We start from the raw sequence: 20,095 nt of genomic DNA on the forward strand, positions 1-20,095 counted from the left end.
AATGCTGAAATATTACTATAGTTCATGTCATAAGGGGTGGAACTTTTCAAATTATGAGTTTTCTTATATTGAACACTTCCTACATTATCCTTTTTGTCATTATTCATACTTTATAATCCACCGAGTATATGAAGCGGAAATAAAGCAATATAATGTTGCTAGTACTAGGGAGATTTTTGTTGCGTGAAAGAGGTTCGGTGGAGTATGATTTCCTAAACACAATCTTGGATTACGAAGTTATTTTCATAACATTTGCAGATTATTTTGTATGGATTGTATAGTATTGGTGAATGCTAAAGATACAAAATGTGTAAGATTTATGAATTATCGATTATAAAATAGGTTATATTTATGAATTTTTATTAATTTTATGAATTTAATTAGCAGAGGTTAATGACATAAGCTACATTGTAAGTAATAACAATAATATCAATTCACGACAAAAATTATCTCAACGGGGTTCAAAGATTGGTTTATATCTTGTTGGAGTAACAGGTAATAAAGTGGTAAATAAACAATACTGTTTTTTGATACATAATATGTATATATTATTTTTTAGGAGGTATTGCAACAGCTATTAGTATAATATGCATTCCGTTTGTGAGTCCGGCGTTTCGTAAAATATGTTTACCTTATGTACCAGCTACATCACAACAAGTAAAAAATGTGTTACAAGCTTTAGAAGGACGTACTGGATCCTTAATTGATCTTGGAAGTGGAGATGGACGAATAGTAAATAATTTATTAATATTAATTAAAATACATATTAACAGACTAGTACATAATATCGTAATTAGGTATTTGCAACAGCAAAAGCTGGATTTAAAGCTCATGGTATTGAATTAAATCCTTGGTTGGTATGGTATTCTAGATTGAAAGCTTTAATTACAGGATTATCATCACAAACAACTTTCATAAAACAAAATTTGTGGAAATATAATCTAAAAAATTATGATAATGTTGTCATATTTGGTGTTGACCAAATGGTAATTTTATAATGGTTTATTTTCCTTCACGTATTATTATCTGCTTACTTGATGTTATTAATGTATTGAAATTTTTGTAGATGACAGATATTGAAGCAAAATTCATACAAGAATTACAAAAAGACTGTGTTATAGTTGCTTGTAGATTTCCACTTCCTACCTTGAATGTAATTAAGGTAATAGGTGAAGGAGTTGATACTGTTTGGATATACAAAATTCCAAAAACAATTAAAGCAATTAGTTAAGGTATTTATAATAATTATAGATGTCTATTATATATATAGATAAATTATGTATTGTTTTACATAGTTATTTATACTGAAGTAAATAAAGAAAGATTCTACTGTGCCATATAAGTTTAACATTGACCTATTTATAACAGTATCAATATTATATGCATAGATTTAAACAATAAAAGAACATAATGGTTGTTTTCTTGTTACAAAGTATATTTATTCCAAAGTATAATTAAATATTAGGAACAAATTGTGAATATAAAAATATTTTTTGTTCTTAATTGCTCAGTACAGCTTTTATATACTAGTACATCATTTATTATATATAGTTTTATTAAAAAATTTGTCTCTCATATAAAATACAACCTTATCAATAATATATAAATATAAATTACTTTTTAATTGTACTATTACTATTAGGAACACAACTTTGTCTTTTAAAATATTTAGAAAAATTTTAAATAAAATATATTTATATTTCTGTGATAAAAAATTGAGCTACTAGATTTAGTAGTCCAAATATTGGTATACTTATATGTAAAAGTACAGAGAATATTGATAACTTCTGCTGTTCTTTCAAAATTACTAAATATAGTAAACTTGGTAATGTGAAAACATATATAAACCCACTTAGAGCGCCAGTATATCGTATAATTGTACCAATATATGGTACAAAAATGGCAAATAAAATGCATATAGATATTAGAATGATGTTTATAATAATAACACATCCCATGTTGTATGTTTTACATAATGATGATAGTAATTGAACTCGTAACATGTATGCAAGTAATGGATATACTGTTAATAATTGAAACAGTAAAACAATACGAGCCCCGACCGTTAAACCGCTCCATTTTTGAAAATTATTTAAAAAATTCTGTAAAAGAAATAATTCTTATCTTCATATTTTTGTTTTAAGATCAACACACTTTAAATTTTTATTTTATATTTTACTTACATCTTCAATGCATAACTTATTAAGTGGGAAACATACATAAAATAGTACACCAACTATGATATAAGTTAGTGTAACAAGAAGATAAGCTATTGAAAGATCTCTTCCCTGAAACATGAAAGTAAAATTATTTAATAACACATTTAATATCAGTGAAACAATCAAATTTACTTACGTTTTTACTTTGATCGCGATTGTTTTGCATTATGGTTATAATGATATTGTGAATAAAGAATGAAAGTGCCAACATTCCAGAAAGAGCAGGAAATGAGGATTTCAATATCCAACTATTTTCCCATTCTATTTCACTCATATTAATGCCCCATGATGTTGATTTAATCAGGACAAACATAATCAAATACATGACTGAGAGGGTTCCTGTGACATAGATATTATTGTCATAATGTGATAGAACAAGATATAAATCTATAAATCAAAGTCATGTTGTGACCTAAAAAGAATATCAGGTTTGCAAATAATTCACATGCAATAAAACTACTATTATTATAAAAATTGTTTTCTTACCAAGAGCATTAAACTTTGTAAAGAAAGTAGGACTATTCCAGTTCAAAAATGGAAATATTAATAAACCAAGAAAAATTGGAACTGTCTTATATAAATCCCAAACTGGACCCAAAGCACTGTATGTATAATCATGAGTCACATAATTTGTATCGTTGTTGATAACTTTCTTCAAACACAATACTGTAATTAAAACAAAGAGTCTGCTTATATATACACGTGTACAAAATAAATATTATAAACAAATTAAGTACCTTCTGGTAAATGAGAGGTATTATCAAAGATAGAATATTCAGGTGTTCCAAATGTACTATCTGTGAAAGAATATTTTCTGTAACATGGAATACATAATGAATTAAATAAAAACTAAAAATGTCAATACATATTTACCATATACAAAATTAACAGAATTGTATAAAAAGTTAGTCATTAATACCCAATAAGCAATAGTTGCACCCAATAAAACTATTACACTAAAACTTTTAGCAATATATTCTGCCCATTTATTAATATATATCCTACATAAATGAGTCACTTCTATTCCTTGATGTCCACCTTAAAAAGTAAATTATTATAAGCGATATTTCACAGAAGGATTTAGTATGTTATATTAATATTTTTATTGCTATCTCACCATGGTACTTATGTACAAGAAGAAGGCAATAAGCAGTGTATAGACATAAACCACTCATTAAAAGTACAAGGATAATACCAGGAAAAAAACCAGCCATTTCGATACCCCATGGTACTGTTAATAAAGATGAACCTAATATGGTATTCCATATTGAAAACCTAGAAATATGTAATATGTTACTATAACATTAATATATTTATTTTTCAAAATTTTGGAAAATAATATATTTTGAGTGTATGGGTTAGAAAAAAATGTCCATTTTTGAAATTTAATTTTGTCTCATGAAAATCGAGGAAAGCCTGCTCTAAATGTTCAACATGTTCCTTCTCAGGTGTTAGATACGGGCATTGACCTCTCGGATGGACGTCTGTTGCCCAGGCAACCGACGGAGCACTAACCCCTTCTAATGTGAATATGTCATGTAGTCGGCATAGCCACCCGGTGACTGTTCAAATGTGAGCGACCAGTATTCCAGTTATATTAAATTTTCTTTCGTTTTCATATAGTAAAAACATGCGTTCACAAAGTTTTTGTATAAAATAAAGATTTTGACATATATAACATGAAATTATTCGCGATATCCCAGTGAAACGTGTGTTTTTAATATATGAAAACGAATGACCAGTCGTGCGATTTTCCATGTATAAATAATAGTGAAATTTGATATAAAAGAAAAAACACGTAATTTTTACAAGAACAGGTAAGTCTACTTATATAATTTTGTATAAACGAGTTTTAATAATAATATAGATAAATTTATATAAATCCTTTGCACAATGACAAACATTAAATATATTTCTCATACTTTTTTTTTTGTATAAATTAATAAAATATGAATAACATTTAAAGAAATCATCCTTGTCTGATATAGGACATCAAAAAATAAAATGATATGCTATTTATAAACTCAAATAAATATTTACTATTCCTTTTTTTATCTTTTTAGATGGGTCACAGGCACAAAAAATTATTATCTACAAATGGATATTATTTTTTGCACCCTTTTTTGTGATACATACGCTTAATATAAGAAGTATAATATGAAGGAAATGATTTATAGCTCAAATGATACACATCGATCTATCACACTCAAAATGCATGTAAGCATTTCTGATGCAAGATTTAATTTTTCTCTCGTCACTATTCTACTAAAAATATGACTGGTATGAGATAACAAAAAATTTATGAATATGATTAGATTTCTGAACATGGTATGAAAAAACTGATCCAAAACCCTTTCTTGATAATAATATAATAATAGATAGTAATGTATATTTATTATTCCATGGTGTTAGTTCTAATATTACATTTATTACTAGTGCCAAAAGTAACAGTAACATCTATCTTATTTTACTTCTTGGAAATATTAGACACATTTTTAAATAATACTGTTGAATAAAAAACAGGTGTCTTTATTATTACTTACACTGTAACTAAAGAGTTTTGCTTTGGTTTGGAATTTATAGCTTCTTGTTGCGATGAACAAGATACAGATAAAAACTTAGTAATATCATTTAACTGAGACTGCTTGTCATTTGAGTCATTACTGAATACCTGATAAACAAAAGGAATAGATTAATCATAGAAAAAGTAGATTGGGCATGTTATCCACATGTAAAATTCTTTTCTGTTATTAGTCATTAATATATATCTTTTTTCAATTGAAGTTAGAAAAAATAATCAATTGTAACTTTATATGATGAATGTGTATGTTTACAAGCTATTTAACCTTGATACATATAAATATTAGAACAAAACATATAGTTGAATATTGTTTGTGGTATTCTCACCAGATCAATATTATGAATGTCATAACATCTGTCTTGTATTACATTCAATGAGCAAGATGTACTTATAGATGAAGCTGTTACTAAAATGTGATCTTCATTAACAGGTGGAGGCCTTTTCAATATTGCAATAGCATTAGAGTCAAGACTACAAGTTTCTACACTACCATACCTATAAACAAATACTCCTAATAAGCAGTGATCAATTAGCAAATTGGTTAGCAATAATATTTAGTGATAACTATTACTATAAAGTAATACTGATATTAATTGAGTAAATTAATACTTGAAGTAATTATTGCTAGAAGCAGAATCCAAGTTACTGATTTCAGAGTCTTGAAATGCCATGGGTTCAATACTAGAATGAGATCCAGATGAGAGTAAATGTGCACTTTCGGATCCACTGTCATGTTGCATTGTATTAATATTGCACTTGCTCTTTAATTTATCCATGATTTATTTAATTTATTTTCATACCATGTATAACATCAACAAAAGAATAATGTCCTATTAAAACACAAGATATTTAATTCATATATTTAAATAGCAAACATAAAGAAATTACTTACCTGGTATTATGTTAGCTAATACAAATAAGAATATTTTACAACAAAATTTTTTAAATTCATTAACATAATACTTCTAATGAATTTTAGACTACAAAAATTGTTTGTATAATTGTTAAGAGATATTGATACATATAATTTAAAACATTACTTGAAAGTGTTCAGTTTAATTGCAATTTAGAATGCTGCTTGTTTTTAAAACATAAATTACAATTGTTAAATCATTTATAAAATTGAAATTAAGACCTTTAATATTTTGTAAAACATACACATTGTCACTGTTAACACTCCGGGAAAACTGTTGTTTTAAACAAGTAGACGTCTGTTTTATGAACCCGCGTGCGTATATCACGCATCCTTGACATAACAAACTCCCTCCACTTCATTTTTCTTTACTAATACTGATTGTCATAATAAGTTCCTATCTTGTACGCTTGCGTATATTTGACTTTTAAATTGTTCTTTCCACATTTTCGGATACTCCTAAAAAAAGGCGTGGGTACATACATAAAGAATACAATATATACTTTATCATTACAATACAATATATATTTTATCATTGTCAGTTACACTCTTCCACAATTCTTTATATTACATGCTCATTCAAAATTCATTATGAATTACAAATACAGTATATTTACTTAACTTTGACATAACTTAACTACAATGTAGCTAATTGTGATTGAATTTTAACTCGCCTAACCTGAACCCAACATAATTATCCAACCTATTTTTGACTTACATTAAACCCTGTTCTAACCTAACCTAACCGCATCATTTTAATATAACAGAGATACCTGTTTCATTTATTAATATTATATTTATGCAAACAAACTTGCTATAGCATTAGATAAATTTTTAAATAAACTTTATACGTTCTACAGATATTATTAATTGATTTTCGTGTGTATGTGAATATTCTAGAGGAAGTTAAGCTTGTTCGCTAAACTTATTTATTTGAGACAAGTTCAATTTAGTATTTTTATATTTTCTTAGCCAATTTATATTAAATGGAAACTACTACTGAAACCAATAACATGTTAGCGTAAAATTCTTTTATCATTTAGATTTCCTAGTAAATGTTTACATTCTGTTATCATAATTACATTGTAAGAATATTTGTAGTTTGCGGCTTAGAAGATTCATCTTGACAAAGACTGATATTGTTAGTTCAGTAGTAAAGCGCGGGCGCAATGTTTCAAGATGGTGACCCGTGCCCTTGCGTGTCATTGGTAGACAAAGTTCAGTCTGCTAGCTAACACCGAAGACGTGTTATGAAATTCTCAAATCTTCGGTTTTTATTGTTGCCTAAGTTAGAATACAAGTAGTTATTCTTTGTTTCAGTTATCTTCGACGTGATTATAATATTTAAAAAATGTCGAGCGCAGTGACGACAAAAATTATCGAAACTAAAGTCTACGAGGGCCAAAAGCCGGGTACATCCGGATTACGAAAAGCCGTACGAGTTTTTATGCAAGAACATTACACGGAAAATTTCGTACAAGCAATATTACAAGCTCTTGAAAAACAGTTGGTTGGTAGTACGTTAGTCGTGGGTGGCGATGGAAGATATTATGGAAAAGAGGCGATTGGAAAAATTATCAGAATCGCTGCTGCTAATGGGGTAAGTTAAACGTTATCTATTCATGTCTTCTTTGATTTGAATAGCTGGACTACAGTAATAAAAAAAGATAAGATCGTGCAGATCAGTGGTGGACAGACAATAGCTCGCCGAAGAGTTCATGGGCACGAGCGTGCACGGCGCGTGTAGTGATGAAATGTGTGAAAGAAAGAATAATAACAAGTTCCTAATTTTGACAACTAGACAAATACAGCACCGATAGGCTATTACAGTAGATTCTCGTTATATTGCTACCATTTATGTGTGTGGTAGATCAAGTTTCCCTTAGCGGCCTTCATATACTTCACGTGGCGCCCTCTTCCATTGTAACTAAGAGAAATTTGAAAATTTAAAGATTTAAAAATTTTTAATCTTACAAACTTGTAAATTTCCACACCCTATATAAAAGGACCTTTTGCTATATTGTTAATTCTCAAATTTTCCACTCCTATCTTTTTGTCCATGAAAAATAATTGTATTTTATTTTATTGAATAGACATTTTATTTTACATTCATTTTTCATTAGAAATATTATTGACATTAGGTAAGAAGATTGATTGTTGGACAAAATGGGATATTTTCAACGCCAGCTGTCTCTACTATAATAAGAAAATATAAAACACAAGGAGGAATTGTTCTAACAGCATCTCATAATCCTGGTGGACCAGATGCTGATTTTGGAATAAAATTTAATTGTGAAAATGGTGGCCCTGCTCCAGATCAAGTCACAAATAAAATTTATGAGATTACCAAGTCATTGAAAACTTATAAAATTGCTTCTGATATAAACATAGATATAGATAAGATACAAAGTACTACCATCCAGGTGGATGGAAATCCATTTACTGTAGATGTAATAGATTCTGTGAATGATTATTTAGAACATATGAAAGACATCTTTGACTTTTCAAGTATTAGAAAATTACTTCAAGAAAATAATCCTCCGTTTAAAGTTCTTATTAATGGAATGAATGGAGGTACCTAACAATTATTTCAGTCATTTGGAAGATTTATTCTATATTATAATTATGTATAAATTTACAGTTACAGGACCATATATAAAACGAATATTTAGTAGTGAATTAGGTGTTGATGATTCGAGTATTGTTAATGCAGTTCCATTAGAAAATTTTGGAGGACTTCATCCAGATCCAAATTTAACGTATGCCAAAGATTTAGTAAATGCTGTAAGAGAAGGACCATATGACTTTGGTGCTGCTTTTGATGGGGATGGAGATAGAAATATGGTAAATAAACTTAAAAAAATAGACAAATGTAGAACATGTATATATTTATGCTTAATATTATTTTCATAGATATTAGGCAAAAAAGCTTTCTTTGTTACACCTTCTGATTCACTAGCTGTATTAGCTGCTAATTTACATGCAATACCATATTTCAAAAAGACTGGTGTTAAAGGATATGCTAGATCTATGCCTACAGGTGCTGCTGTAGATAGAGTTGCAGCTAAAAATGGCATTAAACTTTATGAAGTACCTACAGGCTGGAAATATTTTGGTAGATATCAACAATTTTTGTTTCATATATTTCTATGTAGTTTTGTAATATATTAACTATGACATTATTAGGTAATTTAATGGATGCTGGTTATCTTTCACTCTGTGGAGAAGAAAGTTTTGGAACTGGCTCTGATCATATCCGTGAGAAAGATGGAATATGGGCATGTCTTGCATGGCTTAGTGTAATTGCAAATCTTGGAAAGTCTGTAGAGGAAATACTGATGAATCATTGGCAAACATATGGAAGAAATTTTTTCACAAGGTACATTTTTTAATAAGTGATAAACTGATATTTAATAACTACTTTATTTTGATGAGTCATGGTTTACTTCTATAATCTGATATCGTCTGTGGTATTAGGTATGACTATGAAAATTGTGATTCTGAAGCAGCAAATAAGATGATGCAGTATATTGAATCAGAAATACAAAAACCTAGTTTTGTGGGTTCAAAATTAACTTTTGGGGATAAGACGTATGTTGTTAAATTAAGCGATAATTATTCGTATGTAGATCCTGTTGATGGAAGCCAAGCTACTAAACAGGTATTGTGTGGTTCACATACTGTCCATAATATAATAAATTATTGCCTTAAAACATGCTATGTTATAATTTTACAAACAGGGATTACGAATACTATTTGAAGATGGTTCCCGTATAATATACCGTTTGTCTGGTACAGGAAGTTCTGGCGCTACTATTCGCGTATATGTTGATAGTTACGAAAATGATCCAGCATCTTTAAACAAAAATGCTCAAGACGTTCTTAAGCCTTTGGTTAATATTGCTCTAGAGATAAGTAAATTACGTGAATACACCGGTTGCGATGCACCAACTGTGATTACATAACACACAAACAATTTATCATTTAACATTTATTTTATCGAAATATTTTCAAAAAGAAAACGATAAAAATCATTCATATTATGAAAGATTCATATAATGGCTATGTTACGTTTTGTTGTATTATTTACAAGTGGTGTTATACTCAGCAATTATTACATAAAAAGTTATATAAACAGGTACAGTATGTCAACTAGAAGTTCCATAAAATCCTTATTGATATCATACATGAACAATTACATACAATTACATACACAAATAAAAGGAAAAGAGAATTTAATATCGAGAATGTAAATGGTGATATGATCTTTATAAAACCTCTGATATGGTTATTGTGTTTTAAGAATGATTATTTAATGAATCAAAAATTGCGCGGCGTTAGTAAGATCTGTGTGCTAAATTAAAATATTAGAAAGTCTAAGATCACGTGTATTCAATATGTGGAACCATTGTGTTTGCAAAAGATGTTCAAGCATGCAAGAGATGGATATATTTAACCCTTCGGTGTTTGTATAATGATATAACAATTTTCGCAATTATTCAATTTCTAAACTTCTCAATCAAATTATAAAATGCTGATTGTTAAGCTATGTCAAAAAATTAAAATTATTTAGAACAATTATGATATTCGTCGAAGGGTTAACAAAAAAAAGTGTAACTTCAATTATCATTGAATTATATGTCTTGTTATAATGATTGAAGTTCAGTTAAGGTTTATGCTTGTTTAATAATTAATTTATTTAAAAAGGTGCTTCTTTGAACAAGTGAAAAAACGCAACTGTATTTCGTATAAGTTTCTCTCAACTGTTGTAAATAACTGTACAATGTTTAGAAAACCTATTTTAAACAAAACACGTTGAAAAATGTACGCAACCTGACATTTATTTAAAAAAAAAACAAATTAATTTATCCAAATTTTATATAGTGAAAATCATAATATTAAATATAAATTATATAAAACTAGTAAAATGTACTTAGTACATTTTCTACATAAAAGAACAAAAAAATGACATATGTATATGAAATTTAACTTGAAATATATTTTTTGTAAATAGTAATTATGTTCCATTGGAAAAGGTTAATTGCTTCTGTGTTATTGCTGTATATTATTGTTAGCCATTTTTTTATATCAATAATTATTTCGGATATGTTGTAATATAATTTTTTTAGTTTTATTCTCTACTTGTCTTTATAGTGTAAATGAATTATAATATATATATTTTTTGTTCTGTCGTTTAATTATAAAATGGAATGTGAATCGATAAATTAAAAAGAAAGCAGGAATGCGTGTAGAAATCACCGTTTCAAATTTCTAAGAATCATGGTGAAGATATTTTCGGTAACGTGATTGATGAAATTTGAAACCATAAATATATTTAATATAAATTGAACATTAATGAGGTATTTGGCATATCATACTTGCATGCACATAAGTCATTACACAGAACTGGAATATAGATACAATAGTGATATAAAACATAAACGTTTGACTGAATTTGATTTATTTTGGAATATTATCAAATATGCCGAGTATCTCATTAAAATTAATTAATAGAATAGGATACATTAAAAATTTGTATTAAACATAAAAACAATAGTAAGAAAGCAACAATATATAATTTGTGAAAGTGATGATGAAAGATACAAACAAGATCATTGATGTTTATAATTGATGCGTTTGATGAAACAATTATTGCAAATGTATTATATAAAAACAATTATGTTATGTATATACTATTTTGGTTGATATAACGTTTCAGAAATTCGTATTATATCCAAGATACAAACGAAAATTGTGAAACGAATATTGTGTAAACATTTAATTTCTGAAAAGGTACTGATTTCATATAATATTTCTTTATATATCAAAAAATACATCACTCATTCTATGGATATCTTATTTCATTTTGAATATAATAATATCTTGAATGATGGCAGTATGCAGCAATAGATATTTGAGGAAATGGAGTGTATTTTTATAAAATGAAATTAGGAGATTGTACTGATATACTGGTGAAAATCAGTATAGCATGAACATATTGTACTGCAGTACTTTTGAGAGAATTTCAATGAGAAATTTTGTAAATAGTTGAAGAAAAGGAGGATACTTGGGGACCTGAGCTGACACAAAACCCATTCATTTTCATAGTTACGTCACGAAAAAATTTAAAAAAGTAAAAATACATTAACCAATAGTTATCAGAAATAATCTAATTTACAGATATGTGTAAACACATATATATTGGAAACGCTTGTAGTGTAACAGGAATATCTAAACAAGTTTTTTTTAGATATAAATGGGTTATTTTTAAGATACGAACTCTTATTATTTTTTGTGATGTAACATGAATATATAAATGTGGTAATAGTGTCATAGAGACCAGCAATGACTGCCGATTTTAATGTAAAACTATTAACTTGTAACATGTGTATCATATTGAATATTAATTATTCATTGTAGGTATATGAATGAATGGTTTCCCACAAACAAGTGATCTTAGATTTTATAATATTTTGAATAATCAAAAGTGTGTATTGTCAATCTTATAAATTAGTTCTTACGAGTTTTTCAAATTAGGAAATAATATTAACTTTAGAAGAAAATTTAGAATAACATTAAATTCTGGAATATAAACCATATCAGAGATACATTTGAGCATAACATTTTTTATTGAATCAATAAGTTATCATTCTACTTAATTATATTTTATAACATACGTTCATTGTTAAAATATATAGCAATTTCTAATGACATACTGAGACATTAATTAAACAACTGGCATGATTACTTTGATAATTTGTAAACACTTTAGTAATGGAATATATACAAAATTTTACAGTTTGTATATTATGACGAACTAAATATTTATAATAAATGAGATTTCATTTTATTGAAAAGAAGATAAAAATCGCATTTTAAGCATTCCTAAATATTAAACAAATTTATACAAATAGGTAGTCTTGAAACTATATTATAAGACATGTAATACGATTTACAAAAACGGCTTTTTATTTTATACCAAAAACATATATATAATAATGTTTCATATTTTTTCACAAATTAGAAATACATTTTACTATTAAAATCGAATATAGAGTTCTAACTTCCGGTATCTCTAGTTTTAAAATCAAAATGGAGAATTCTTTCACAGTTACAAGTGATGATGATACTAATGAGGAATGGTCAAGTTTTTGTTCTTCTTGTAAATCTATTTTACAAACCACATTTAGTACTGAAGAACCATCTTTTTTACGTGAATTAATCGATGAATTATTTGAAAAGAACAAAACAAATAGGCAAATTGAAAAGAAAGAAAATATAAGAAAGAATATTAATACAATAAATTTGGAAATAAATACGGATGAATTAAATAATGATATTATCAAAGAAACTAAATTGAATCAGAAATTGGACGAAAAAGAAAATTCTATTGTACTTAATACCCAAGAACACGGGATTATATTGATAAATAATTCAAATAATAAAACGGTATTATATAATGAAACATTAAGAAATTTAATGTCCTTGAGAAAATCTCAAAATAAAACCAATTATAATACTAGAAAAAACATATTGGACTATCACAGAAAGATAGTGAAACTTACTGAATCAATATTACATCTTAGGTATGTATTTAAAGGTATTTAAATCTTGTTTCCACAGTTTATTTGAATTGATATTTTGATCTAGGAATTTAGGAAAGTCGAACATAAGTTTTAATATAACAAATATATGTTCCATTAATATATTAATAGATGTTTTTTTTTCAGTAATTGTATTAATGTAATGCGCAAAATTATACTTGAAGAAATTCATAAAAAAACAACCAGTTTAAAAAAATCCAAAGATACCATGTCTAGGTTCTATTATTCACATAATTAATGTGAGGTAATAAAAGGTAACAATAATTTATTACAATAAACTTAGGCTAACTTTTGATTTAATTAAAATTTATCAATAAAAATATTTTAATATCCATTTTCAGTTAAGCCATATCAAAATCATCTCTCTGTAATAGAAATAATATATTATTAAATATAATGCTAATAAAAGTAATAAAAAACATAATACATGATATTACTTACAGCATCATTATATTCCAATATATGTTTCTTAATAGCAGATGCATTTACCCATGTAACAAAGTCTTCCAAATTTCTGTGAAATGTTATAGTAATTGATATGTAAATATTTATGTATTCATTTCTAAGACATCTCTTATAATATTTTTAAAACATTAGTTGTCTACCTTGTTACTAAAAATGCAGGATCTTTTATAACTTCAGCTCCAACTCTAACATGACCTTGCTCCACAAATGTTGTTGCCATTTTAATATTTTGGCTCATCTTATTTCGTACCATAACAACTGGCAATCGTCTTCGACAAAATGAACTTGCATTAACCTTTTGTGTCAATGATAAATCCCATTTTGTTGGTATAAGTCCCATCATATACAATTTTTCTAATAATAATGCACTTTGTTCTATTCTAAATGGATGATCTGCATCAAGTTCTTTAATTTTTTTACCTAATTCACGAATTTCACGTGCCAACTTGTTGTACCTATATTAATTAAAAATAATTAGCTAAATGATTTTGTAAAATATAAAATTAATGTGTCATACACAAATTTGTATATCAAAATATAACCATACTTTGTATAATCTTCTCTTTTTTGTATTCGAAATCGTCTTAAAATTTTTACTTCGTGTAAATTATTGTCGGCTTCCCATGATATGAAGTCAACTTTCTTAAGCAATTTCTGCTCGTGATATTTAAGTTTTCGTACCATGATTACTACTTAATTTCTAATATCACGTGTAAAACATTGTCATTTCGTCGATTTTACAAGAGAATAGTACCATTGAGTAAACAAATTTCTGTTCAGTCTGCGCATGGTGGCGCTATTTACTTCACATGAGGCATAGTTCGCAAGCGTGTTGTACATACACAATATATGTATATCCGGTGACCTTCTATTCTCTCTTCTCTGCAATCCACGGTACACTACAATTTATTTCCACCATTCGTATATTTTAGCCACCATGTGTATGATTAATAAAGTAAAAAGCGAATAAGAATATTTATATAGTTCTTCCAAGTTTAGTCAAGCTGCGCGAAATGTTAATATTCTGTCGTGGAACAAACAATGCATACAAGTACAATGAGGTTAAAGACCTCATAGTTAAAGTTGAAAAGAAGCGAATTATTGTATATATTTCAGATTGTACAATATCAACATGTAAATATGTATCATTATAAGTAATTTTTTGTTGCTTTATACATTTATCAAAAGGTTCAGAATTAAAAATTAATATATTGAAAACAAATTTAATTTAGTTGAAGGGTAATATTTTTGTATTTTTATGTATAATCTGTTAAAGATAGAGATACCTAATTAAAATTTATAATGACTGAAAAGAAAAATAAACCAGAGCCAGGAGATGGATTACGTTCTCTAAAGAGTACAACATTATTTCGTGCAATTAATTATGAACTGTATGTTAAACCGGTAAGATTATATAAATAAAATAGTTCCTGAAAAATTAAAGAAAATTTATAACATGTTAGAAATTCATATCTTTCAGAATAAAGTGATAATGATTCTTGGAGCTATTACAATGTTTGGTTGTATAGGATATATCACTTACATGCGTCAGAATTATAATGATTCAGAATATTATCATGCAGTCGCTGCAGATGAAACAGTTTATTCAAAAAAGAAAACATCTAAATGGATAACATAATTTAAATTAACATTATTAATTTATTTTATTTAAATCAACAACAATTTATGAATCTTGTACATGTTCTATTGTTGCTCTCATATTACATTTTGTTCTACAATCAATACTTTGTTTGTTATATCTCTTATGTAGTTAGTGATATGCAAATAAAGACACATAACACTTATATAATTTACATATATAATTCTACTCTTTACAATTCTACTTCTATGTAAACCTAAATCTCTGTGGTAATACTTTAATTTTGACTACATATACATTAAAGCTAAGGTGGTGTTTGGTTGTATCATCTTTACAAAATTATACACTCCTTTATAAAATACACATGGTACTCTGCATCCTATTTACTTCATGTAAATACATAAAAAAGTAATTCTTATCATTGCACATTCAAGCTATCAAATTTGGCAGTACATATAAGATGATTTAAACTTTCAAGTAATGTTTACAAGAATTTTCAAGTTTGGAATTTGGTCCAGATTTTTGAACAAGGAGCAATTTAGGTTTCTAACTTTAAATTGCATAATAATGTTACTAAAAATATATGTATCTTTATAGATATGTATATATATACATATATATATGTGTGTAGATATGTATATACTCTGTAAATGTAACAAATGTATATAATTCTCTTTTTATGTAATATATTAATATTCAAAATATTTCTAATGTATAAATTGTATGAACAAACTGAATGTATATAATAAAATTGTAAAAAGAAGCAGAAATAAGAAATCTGACTGTATTGTGATCATATAGTATTGGAAGTGATGTACAGAATGTAATTAATATTGACCATTAGATCAATTTTCATAGTTCTTTTTACATTTGTACAGTACATAAACTGCTGGAAGCATTTAGGAAACAAAATTGGCTATTTTTTTGTATAATATATGTACATACAATAATATCTGTATTATAAGAAAATGCTATATGTACTTTTTTTACTATAGAAAAAATAGAGTATTGTTATATTTAAAGTTTTTTTCTTACATATTATATGAAATGACAATTGATCTTTTTGTTTGGGGTAAAGTTTTAAACAGGAACTAACAGTAACAATGGATTGTAACATTTGAAATTTTTATAGTTTTGTTACTTTGGTAAAATGTTACTTTTTATGTGGATAAATAATAAATTTTCAGTAACAAATTAATCGCTTATTATTAAAATAATTTAAGTTCTATGTTTTAATTTATTTTATAGTTACTATTTCTTCAGTCGTGAATATCATTATTCATAAATTATGCTTATATGTATTTAGTTATTGTAAAATTATTGAACACTGAATAGTCAATATTGTATTTTATAAAAAGAATAATTGTTTATAGAAAATATATATTTAAAAAAAAATATTTTTCTAAAAAATTTACAAAAGATACTAACATTTTCATGTACAAAGATGCTCATCTTTTGAATATCCTTTAAAAATTCTAACAATCTATTGTTTTATATGATTAAAAAAATAATATTGTTTTAATGGAAAGTTACTAAATGTTAGTAATTTGCATGATCAACATCTTATTCATTTTAAAACTTTGTAAAAACATAGTATCAAAATGAATATCTGTTGTAAATATTTATTGTTACCCTATAAACTATTAAGCTCAACTGAAACACTTTAATAATAAGCGATTGTAAAATTTGGCAATTCATAATACTTTGTAACATTTTGTACTTTTATATACAAGGCGTTTCATAAAAGAATGATATGGTTCTTCCATAGAATAGAATTCGTGTTATCTTTTGAACTTTTCAGTAATAAAATTTTGTAAACAAAATATCCCGATGTTTTGATTAAAAGCAATCCTAAATATCCTGATATCTAGACATTTTAATAACTATGTAACGAAAATAAAAGATTTTAATAAAATCATAACAAAAAGAAAATTCGTATGAAATTTTAACACTTCTAAGTTGACATTTCTAACTTGAATGCACATAAAATATTGCCATGCTTTAACAATATTTTCAATTTTAGAACTGCAGTATCTCATACTTATTATATGACAAGCAGCTTGTTGTTCCAATCATCCATTTTAACACGTACAATTTGTCTTATGCTGAGGAAACAATAAAACGGTTTCATAGATTGCATTTGCCACATAATCCAAATTAGTATCATTAAGCCCACACATATTTATTCGACCACTTCGTAATAGGTAAATGTGGTATTGATTTATTAAATGTTCAACTTGTCTCTCTGAAACAAGATTTATTTCAAATAGGATACGTTTCATAAATGAAAATGTTTAATTGTTTCAAATACATACCAGTGAGACCAGTATAAGAGAACATTCCTATTTGTTGAGTAATATGTTCCCAAGAACCAGGAGTTCCTAATCTAACCAGTCTTTCATACAAACTTGTCCTCATTTCTTTTATTCTACTAGACATAGTAAGTATATGGCCTTTCCTAAAATATTTTAACGTTTTAATATATAAATTGCAATTCTTATAAATTACTGTTTTTTTTTTCATTGTTAATACTATACCATTCTTTGAAAAGATCTGGATTTCGCAATACAGTTGCCACTATCCTTGCTCCATGGTTGGGTGGATTACTGTACATTCCACGAACAATTAAAGTTAACTGGGATTTAATTTGAGGTACTTCTTTTATATTTGAAACAACAGTTACTAAATTCCCAACTCGTTCATTGTACAATCCAAAATTTTTAGCAAAACTTTGTGTACACATAAGTTCTATTCCACGATCAGCAAATAATCTTACAGCAAATGCATCTTTATTTATATCACCGCTTGCAAAACCCTAAAAAAATATATATTAAAAATTTATTTATAAAGTTAGCTTATTCTATTTCAGGAATATGTGTAATGTTATTTACCTGATATGCACTATCAAAAAGTGGAAACAAACGTTTTTTTGCAACTACATCTGCTATTTTTGACCATTGTTCAGGAGTTGGATCACATCCAGTAGGATTATGTGCACATGCATGAAAAATAATTACAGCATTCTCTGGAGCATCCTCAAGATCTTTAAGCATTCCTTCTATATTAATGCCACGAGTATCTGGATTCCAATATGTGTATTCACAAGCTTTCTTAAATCCTCCATTTACGAATACAAGTTTGTGATTCTCTGGTGATATATTATACATAAGATACTGTAGATTAATTATATTATATTAAATTTATTTGTATTTACCCCATGTTGGCTTGCTATAATAAAAGGTGTCATAATGTAAAATACGACTCAAAAATTCAGCTGCAACACGTAATGCTCCAGTACCAGATAATGTTTGAATACCAAAAGCACGACCTTGTGCAATTATAGGTGAATCTGCACCCAGCAATAGACTTGTTGCTGCATGACTAAAAGCATCTAATCCCAAAACTGGAAGGTATTCATGATTTTGTAGTTCATCTGCAGCTAAAGATTTTTCAACTTTTCGAACAACTGGTAATACCCAAGGTTTTCCTTCATTGGTACGAAAAGCTGCAAATAATTTAAATTCATTATATTTTCATTGATCATCTAAAATGATTTATAGATGGAATTATAGAATCATATTATATTATAAATTATGGATTATTATAGAATTATATTATATCATTATATGAATACATATGCCGTCAGCATCTGTTACATAATCATCACATGATTTTGGAGGTCATTCAAGAGCAGATTGATTAAAAATATGGTAGCTATATTACAGATGTTTGAAAATTTATTTTTCCACAGTTTAGTAATTAATATTTTTAATCATTTAAAACTAATTGTTAACATTTTTACAAAATTCTTTGTTCATTCATAATCGTGAAAATATTAAAATAATCTATGTACATACCTCCTATAGATAAATTTACTTTTTTTTCGTAATTATCTTCTAAAAATGCTTTCTGAAGGGCAAAAACTTCTATTGGAGGTCCCAACTTGACTTCAGTAAATCTTGATGTCATCTTTGTACGTTTATTCTTATACTGTGTAAATGAAAAATTATGAGTATAATGATTTAAACTAAAAGCCTCGATCTGACTGTTCCATTTTATATAGAAGAACAAACACATTTACAAACCTCATATAATCGTTATATGCTACGTTTTTGATTTTTAATTTCAGATGTTATAGATAAGAAGCTTCTGAGCTCACATAGCCGGATTCAACTGATGTCATGGAAAATAAGGTACAGTACGTGTGCACAAACTTGTACCGTTGATGAATTTAAATTAACTTCATATGTGTGCATTACATGTTATGTTTGACGTTTAGTTGTTACATCCTTTACATGCAATGTATGTATGTACTTAAAAGGCTTGATTCACGTGACATTGGACGAACACCTGTTTAAATATAAAATGTTATTTGATGGAGCAGTTATTATTATTGTAAAATGTACGAATTTCAACTCGATATTTGATAAAATGTTCGACTAAACTTTTCTTCTCTATAAAGCCGGCTCTGACTCGAGTTGTAACCATAAAATGGTAAAATAGTAGAATAGTTATAGTATAGTAGGATAGGATAAAATAGAATAGTATAGTAATAATATATTGTGTAAAATGTATATGTATTTTAGCACAGGTAATTTAAGATAAACGTGAAGTTATTATAAGTTACAAATATTGAATTCCATATTTAACTATTTGAAATAACACGTTGAATTAATTTTTATATAATTTATATAACAATTACATAATATATGT

General features: G+C 27.0%; 7 protein-coding genes across 16 annotated transcripts; 4 read left to right on the forward strand and 3 right to left on the reverse strand.

The window, feature by feature from the left end:
• The first annotated feature begins 101 nt into the window (after positions 1 to 101).
• Positions 102 to 3,791, forward strand: LOC100874686 (ATP synthase subunit C lysine N-methyltransferase). 2 transcript variants are annotated; one of them, XM_003699629.3, is made up of 6 exons: positions 102 to 310; positions 385 to 495; positions 560 to 732; positions 798 to 986; positions 1,067 to 1,232; positions 3,668 to 3,791. In XM_003699629.3, the coding sequence occupies exons 1-5, from the start codon at positions 307 to 309 to the stop codon at positions 1,229 to 1,231; spliced, it is 642 nt and encodes a 213-aa protein (XP_003699677.1). In that variant the 5' UTR covers positions 102 to 306; the 3' UTR covers position 1,232; positions 3,668 to 3,791. The 2 variants fall into 2 exon arrangements, with proteins under 2 accessions (XP_003699677.1, XP_012141813.1); XM_012286423.2 differs by lacking the exon at positions 3,668 to 3,791 and adding an exon at positions 2,145 to 3,195.
• On the reverse strand, positions 1,483 to 6,098 carry LOC100874800 (neutral amino acid transporter 9). 3 transcript variants are annotated; one of them, XM_012286380.2, is made up of 12 exons: positions 5,959 to 6,094; positions 5,693 to 5,707; positions 5,410 to 5,630; positions 5,127 to 5,295; positions 4,763 to 4,890; positions 3,337 to 3,494; positions 3,093 to 3,257; positions 2,957 to 3,016; positions 2,706 to 2,885; positions 2,356 to 2,558; positions 2,184 to 2,288; positions 1,485 to 2,102 (listed from the first exon to the last, which is right to left on the reverse strand). In XM_012286380.2, exons 3-12 carry the CDS (start codon positions 5,574 to 5,576, stop codon positions 1,695 to 1,697), a joined length of 1,743 nt encoding a protein of 580 aa, XP_012141770.2. In that variant the 5' UTR covers positions 5,577 to 5,630; positions 5,693 to 5,707; positions 5,959 to 6,094; the 3' UTR covers positions 1,485 to 1,694. The 3 variants fall into 3 exon arrangements, with proteins under 3 accessions (XP_076394845.1, XP_012141770.2, XP_003699678.2); XM_003699630.3 differs by lacking the exon at positions 5,693 to 5,707 and having other exon boundaries at positions 5,959 to 6,098; XM_076538730.1 differs by lacking the exons at positions 3,093 to 3,257; positions 3,337 to 3,494; positions 5,959 to 6,094 and having other exon boundaries at positions 1,483 to 2,102; positions 2,957 to 3,033; positions 5,693 to 5,847.
• Positions 3,896 to 10,580, forward strand: Pgm1 (phosphoglucose mutase 1). Of its 4 annotated transcripts, none has more exons than XM_076538732.1 (9): positions 3,896 to 4,036; positions 4,283 to 4,499; positions 7,034 to 7,313; positions 7,855 to 8,287; positions 8,355 to 8,557; positions 8,627 to 8,828; positions 8,900 to 9,092; positions 9,191 to 9,374; positions 9,454 to 10,580. In XM_076538732.1, exons 3-9 carry the CDS (start codon positions 7,065 to 7,067, stop codon positions 9,676 to 9,678), a joined length of 1,689 nt encoding a protein of 562 aa, XP_076394847.1. In that variant the 5' UTR covers positions 3,896 to 4,036; positions 4,283 to 4,499; positions 7,034 to 7,064; the 3' UTR covers positions 9,679 to 10,580. The 4 variants fall into 4 exon arrangements, with proteins under 4 accessions (XP_076394847.1, XP_076394846.1, XP_003699636.1 ...); XM_076538731.1 differs by having other exon boundaries at positions 4,283 to 4,436; XM_003699588.3 differs by lacking the exon at positions 4,283 to 4,499.
• A 1,555-nt stretch (positions 10,581 to 12,135) lies between these two features.
• Positions 12,136 to 15,186, forward strand: LOC105662606 (uncharacterized). The gene is made up of 2 exons (XM_012286539.2): positions 12,136 to 13,299; positions 13,444 to 15,186. Exons 1-2 carry the CDS (start codon positions 12,806 to 12,808, stop codon positions 13,553 to 13,555), a joined length of 606 nt encoding a protein of 201 aa, XP_012141929.2. The 5' UTR covers positions 12,136 to 12,805; the 3' UTR covers positions 13,556 to 15,186.
• On the reverse strand, positions 13,597 to 14,466 carry LOC100879660 (U3 small nucleolar ribonucleoprotein IMP3). The gene is made up of 4 exons (XM_003699589.3): positions 14,330 to 14,466; positions 13,923 to 14,237; positions 13,759 to 13,831; positions 13,597 to 13,682 (listed from the first exon to the last, which is right to left on the reverse strand). The coding sequence occupies exons 1-4, from the start codon at positions 14,464 to 14,466 to the stop codon at positions 13,659 to 13,661; spliced, it is 549 nt and encodes a 182-aa protein (XP_003699637.1). The 3' UTR covers positions 13,597 to 13,658.
• Positions 14,775 to 15,592, forward strand: LOC100874915 (small integral membrane protein 8). Of its 4 annotated transcripts, none has more exons than XM_012286509.2 (3): positions 14,775 to 14,916; positions 15,063 to 15,186; positions 15,263 to 15,592. In XM_012286509.2, the coding sequence occupies exons 2-3, from the start codon at positions 15,085 to 15,087 to the stop codon at positions 15,419 to 15,421; spliced, it is 261 nt and encodes an 86-aa protein (XP_012141899.1). In that variant the 5' UTR covers positions 14,775 to 14,916; positions 15,063 to 15,084; the 3' UTR covers positions 15,422 to 15,592. The 4 variants fall into 4 exon arrangements, with proteins under 4 accessions (XP_012141899.1, XP_012141890.1, XP_076394866.1 ...); XM_012286500.2 differs by having other exon boundaries at positions 14,776 to 14,916; positions 15,059 to 15,186; XM_076538751.1 differs by having other exon boundaries at positions 14,829 to 14,970.
• Got1 (Glutamate oxaloacetate transaminase 1) lies at positions 15,422 to 19,366 on the reverse strand. Its single transcript, XM_003699590.3, has 6 exons — positions 19,240 to 19,366; positions 18,597 to 18,887; positions 18,274 to 18,530; positions 17,920 to 18,197; positions 17,698 to 17,840; positions 15,422 to 17,627 (listed from the first exon to the last, which is right to left on the reverse strand). The coding sequence occupies exons 1-6, from the start codon at positions 19,349 to 19,351 to the stop codon at positions 17,464 to 17,466; spliced, it is 1,245 nt and encodes a 414-aa protein (XP_003699638.1). The 5' UTR covers positions 19,352 to 19,366; the 3' UTR covers positions 15,422 to 17,463.
• Between the last annotated feature and the right edge of the window lie 729 nt (positions 19,367 to 20,095).

This window comes from Megachile rotundata, chromosome 13 (genome assembly GCF_050947335.1).
Source record: "Megachile rotundata isolate GNS110a chromosome 13, iyMegRotu1, whole genome shotgun sequence".
Classification (NCBI taxonomy): Eukaryota; Metazoa; Arthropoda; class Insecta; order Hymenoptera; family Megachilidae; genus Megachile; species Megachile rotundata.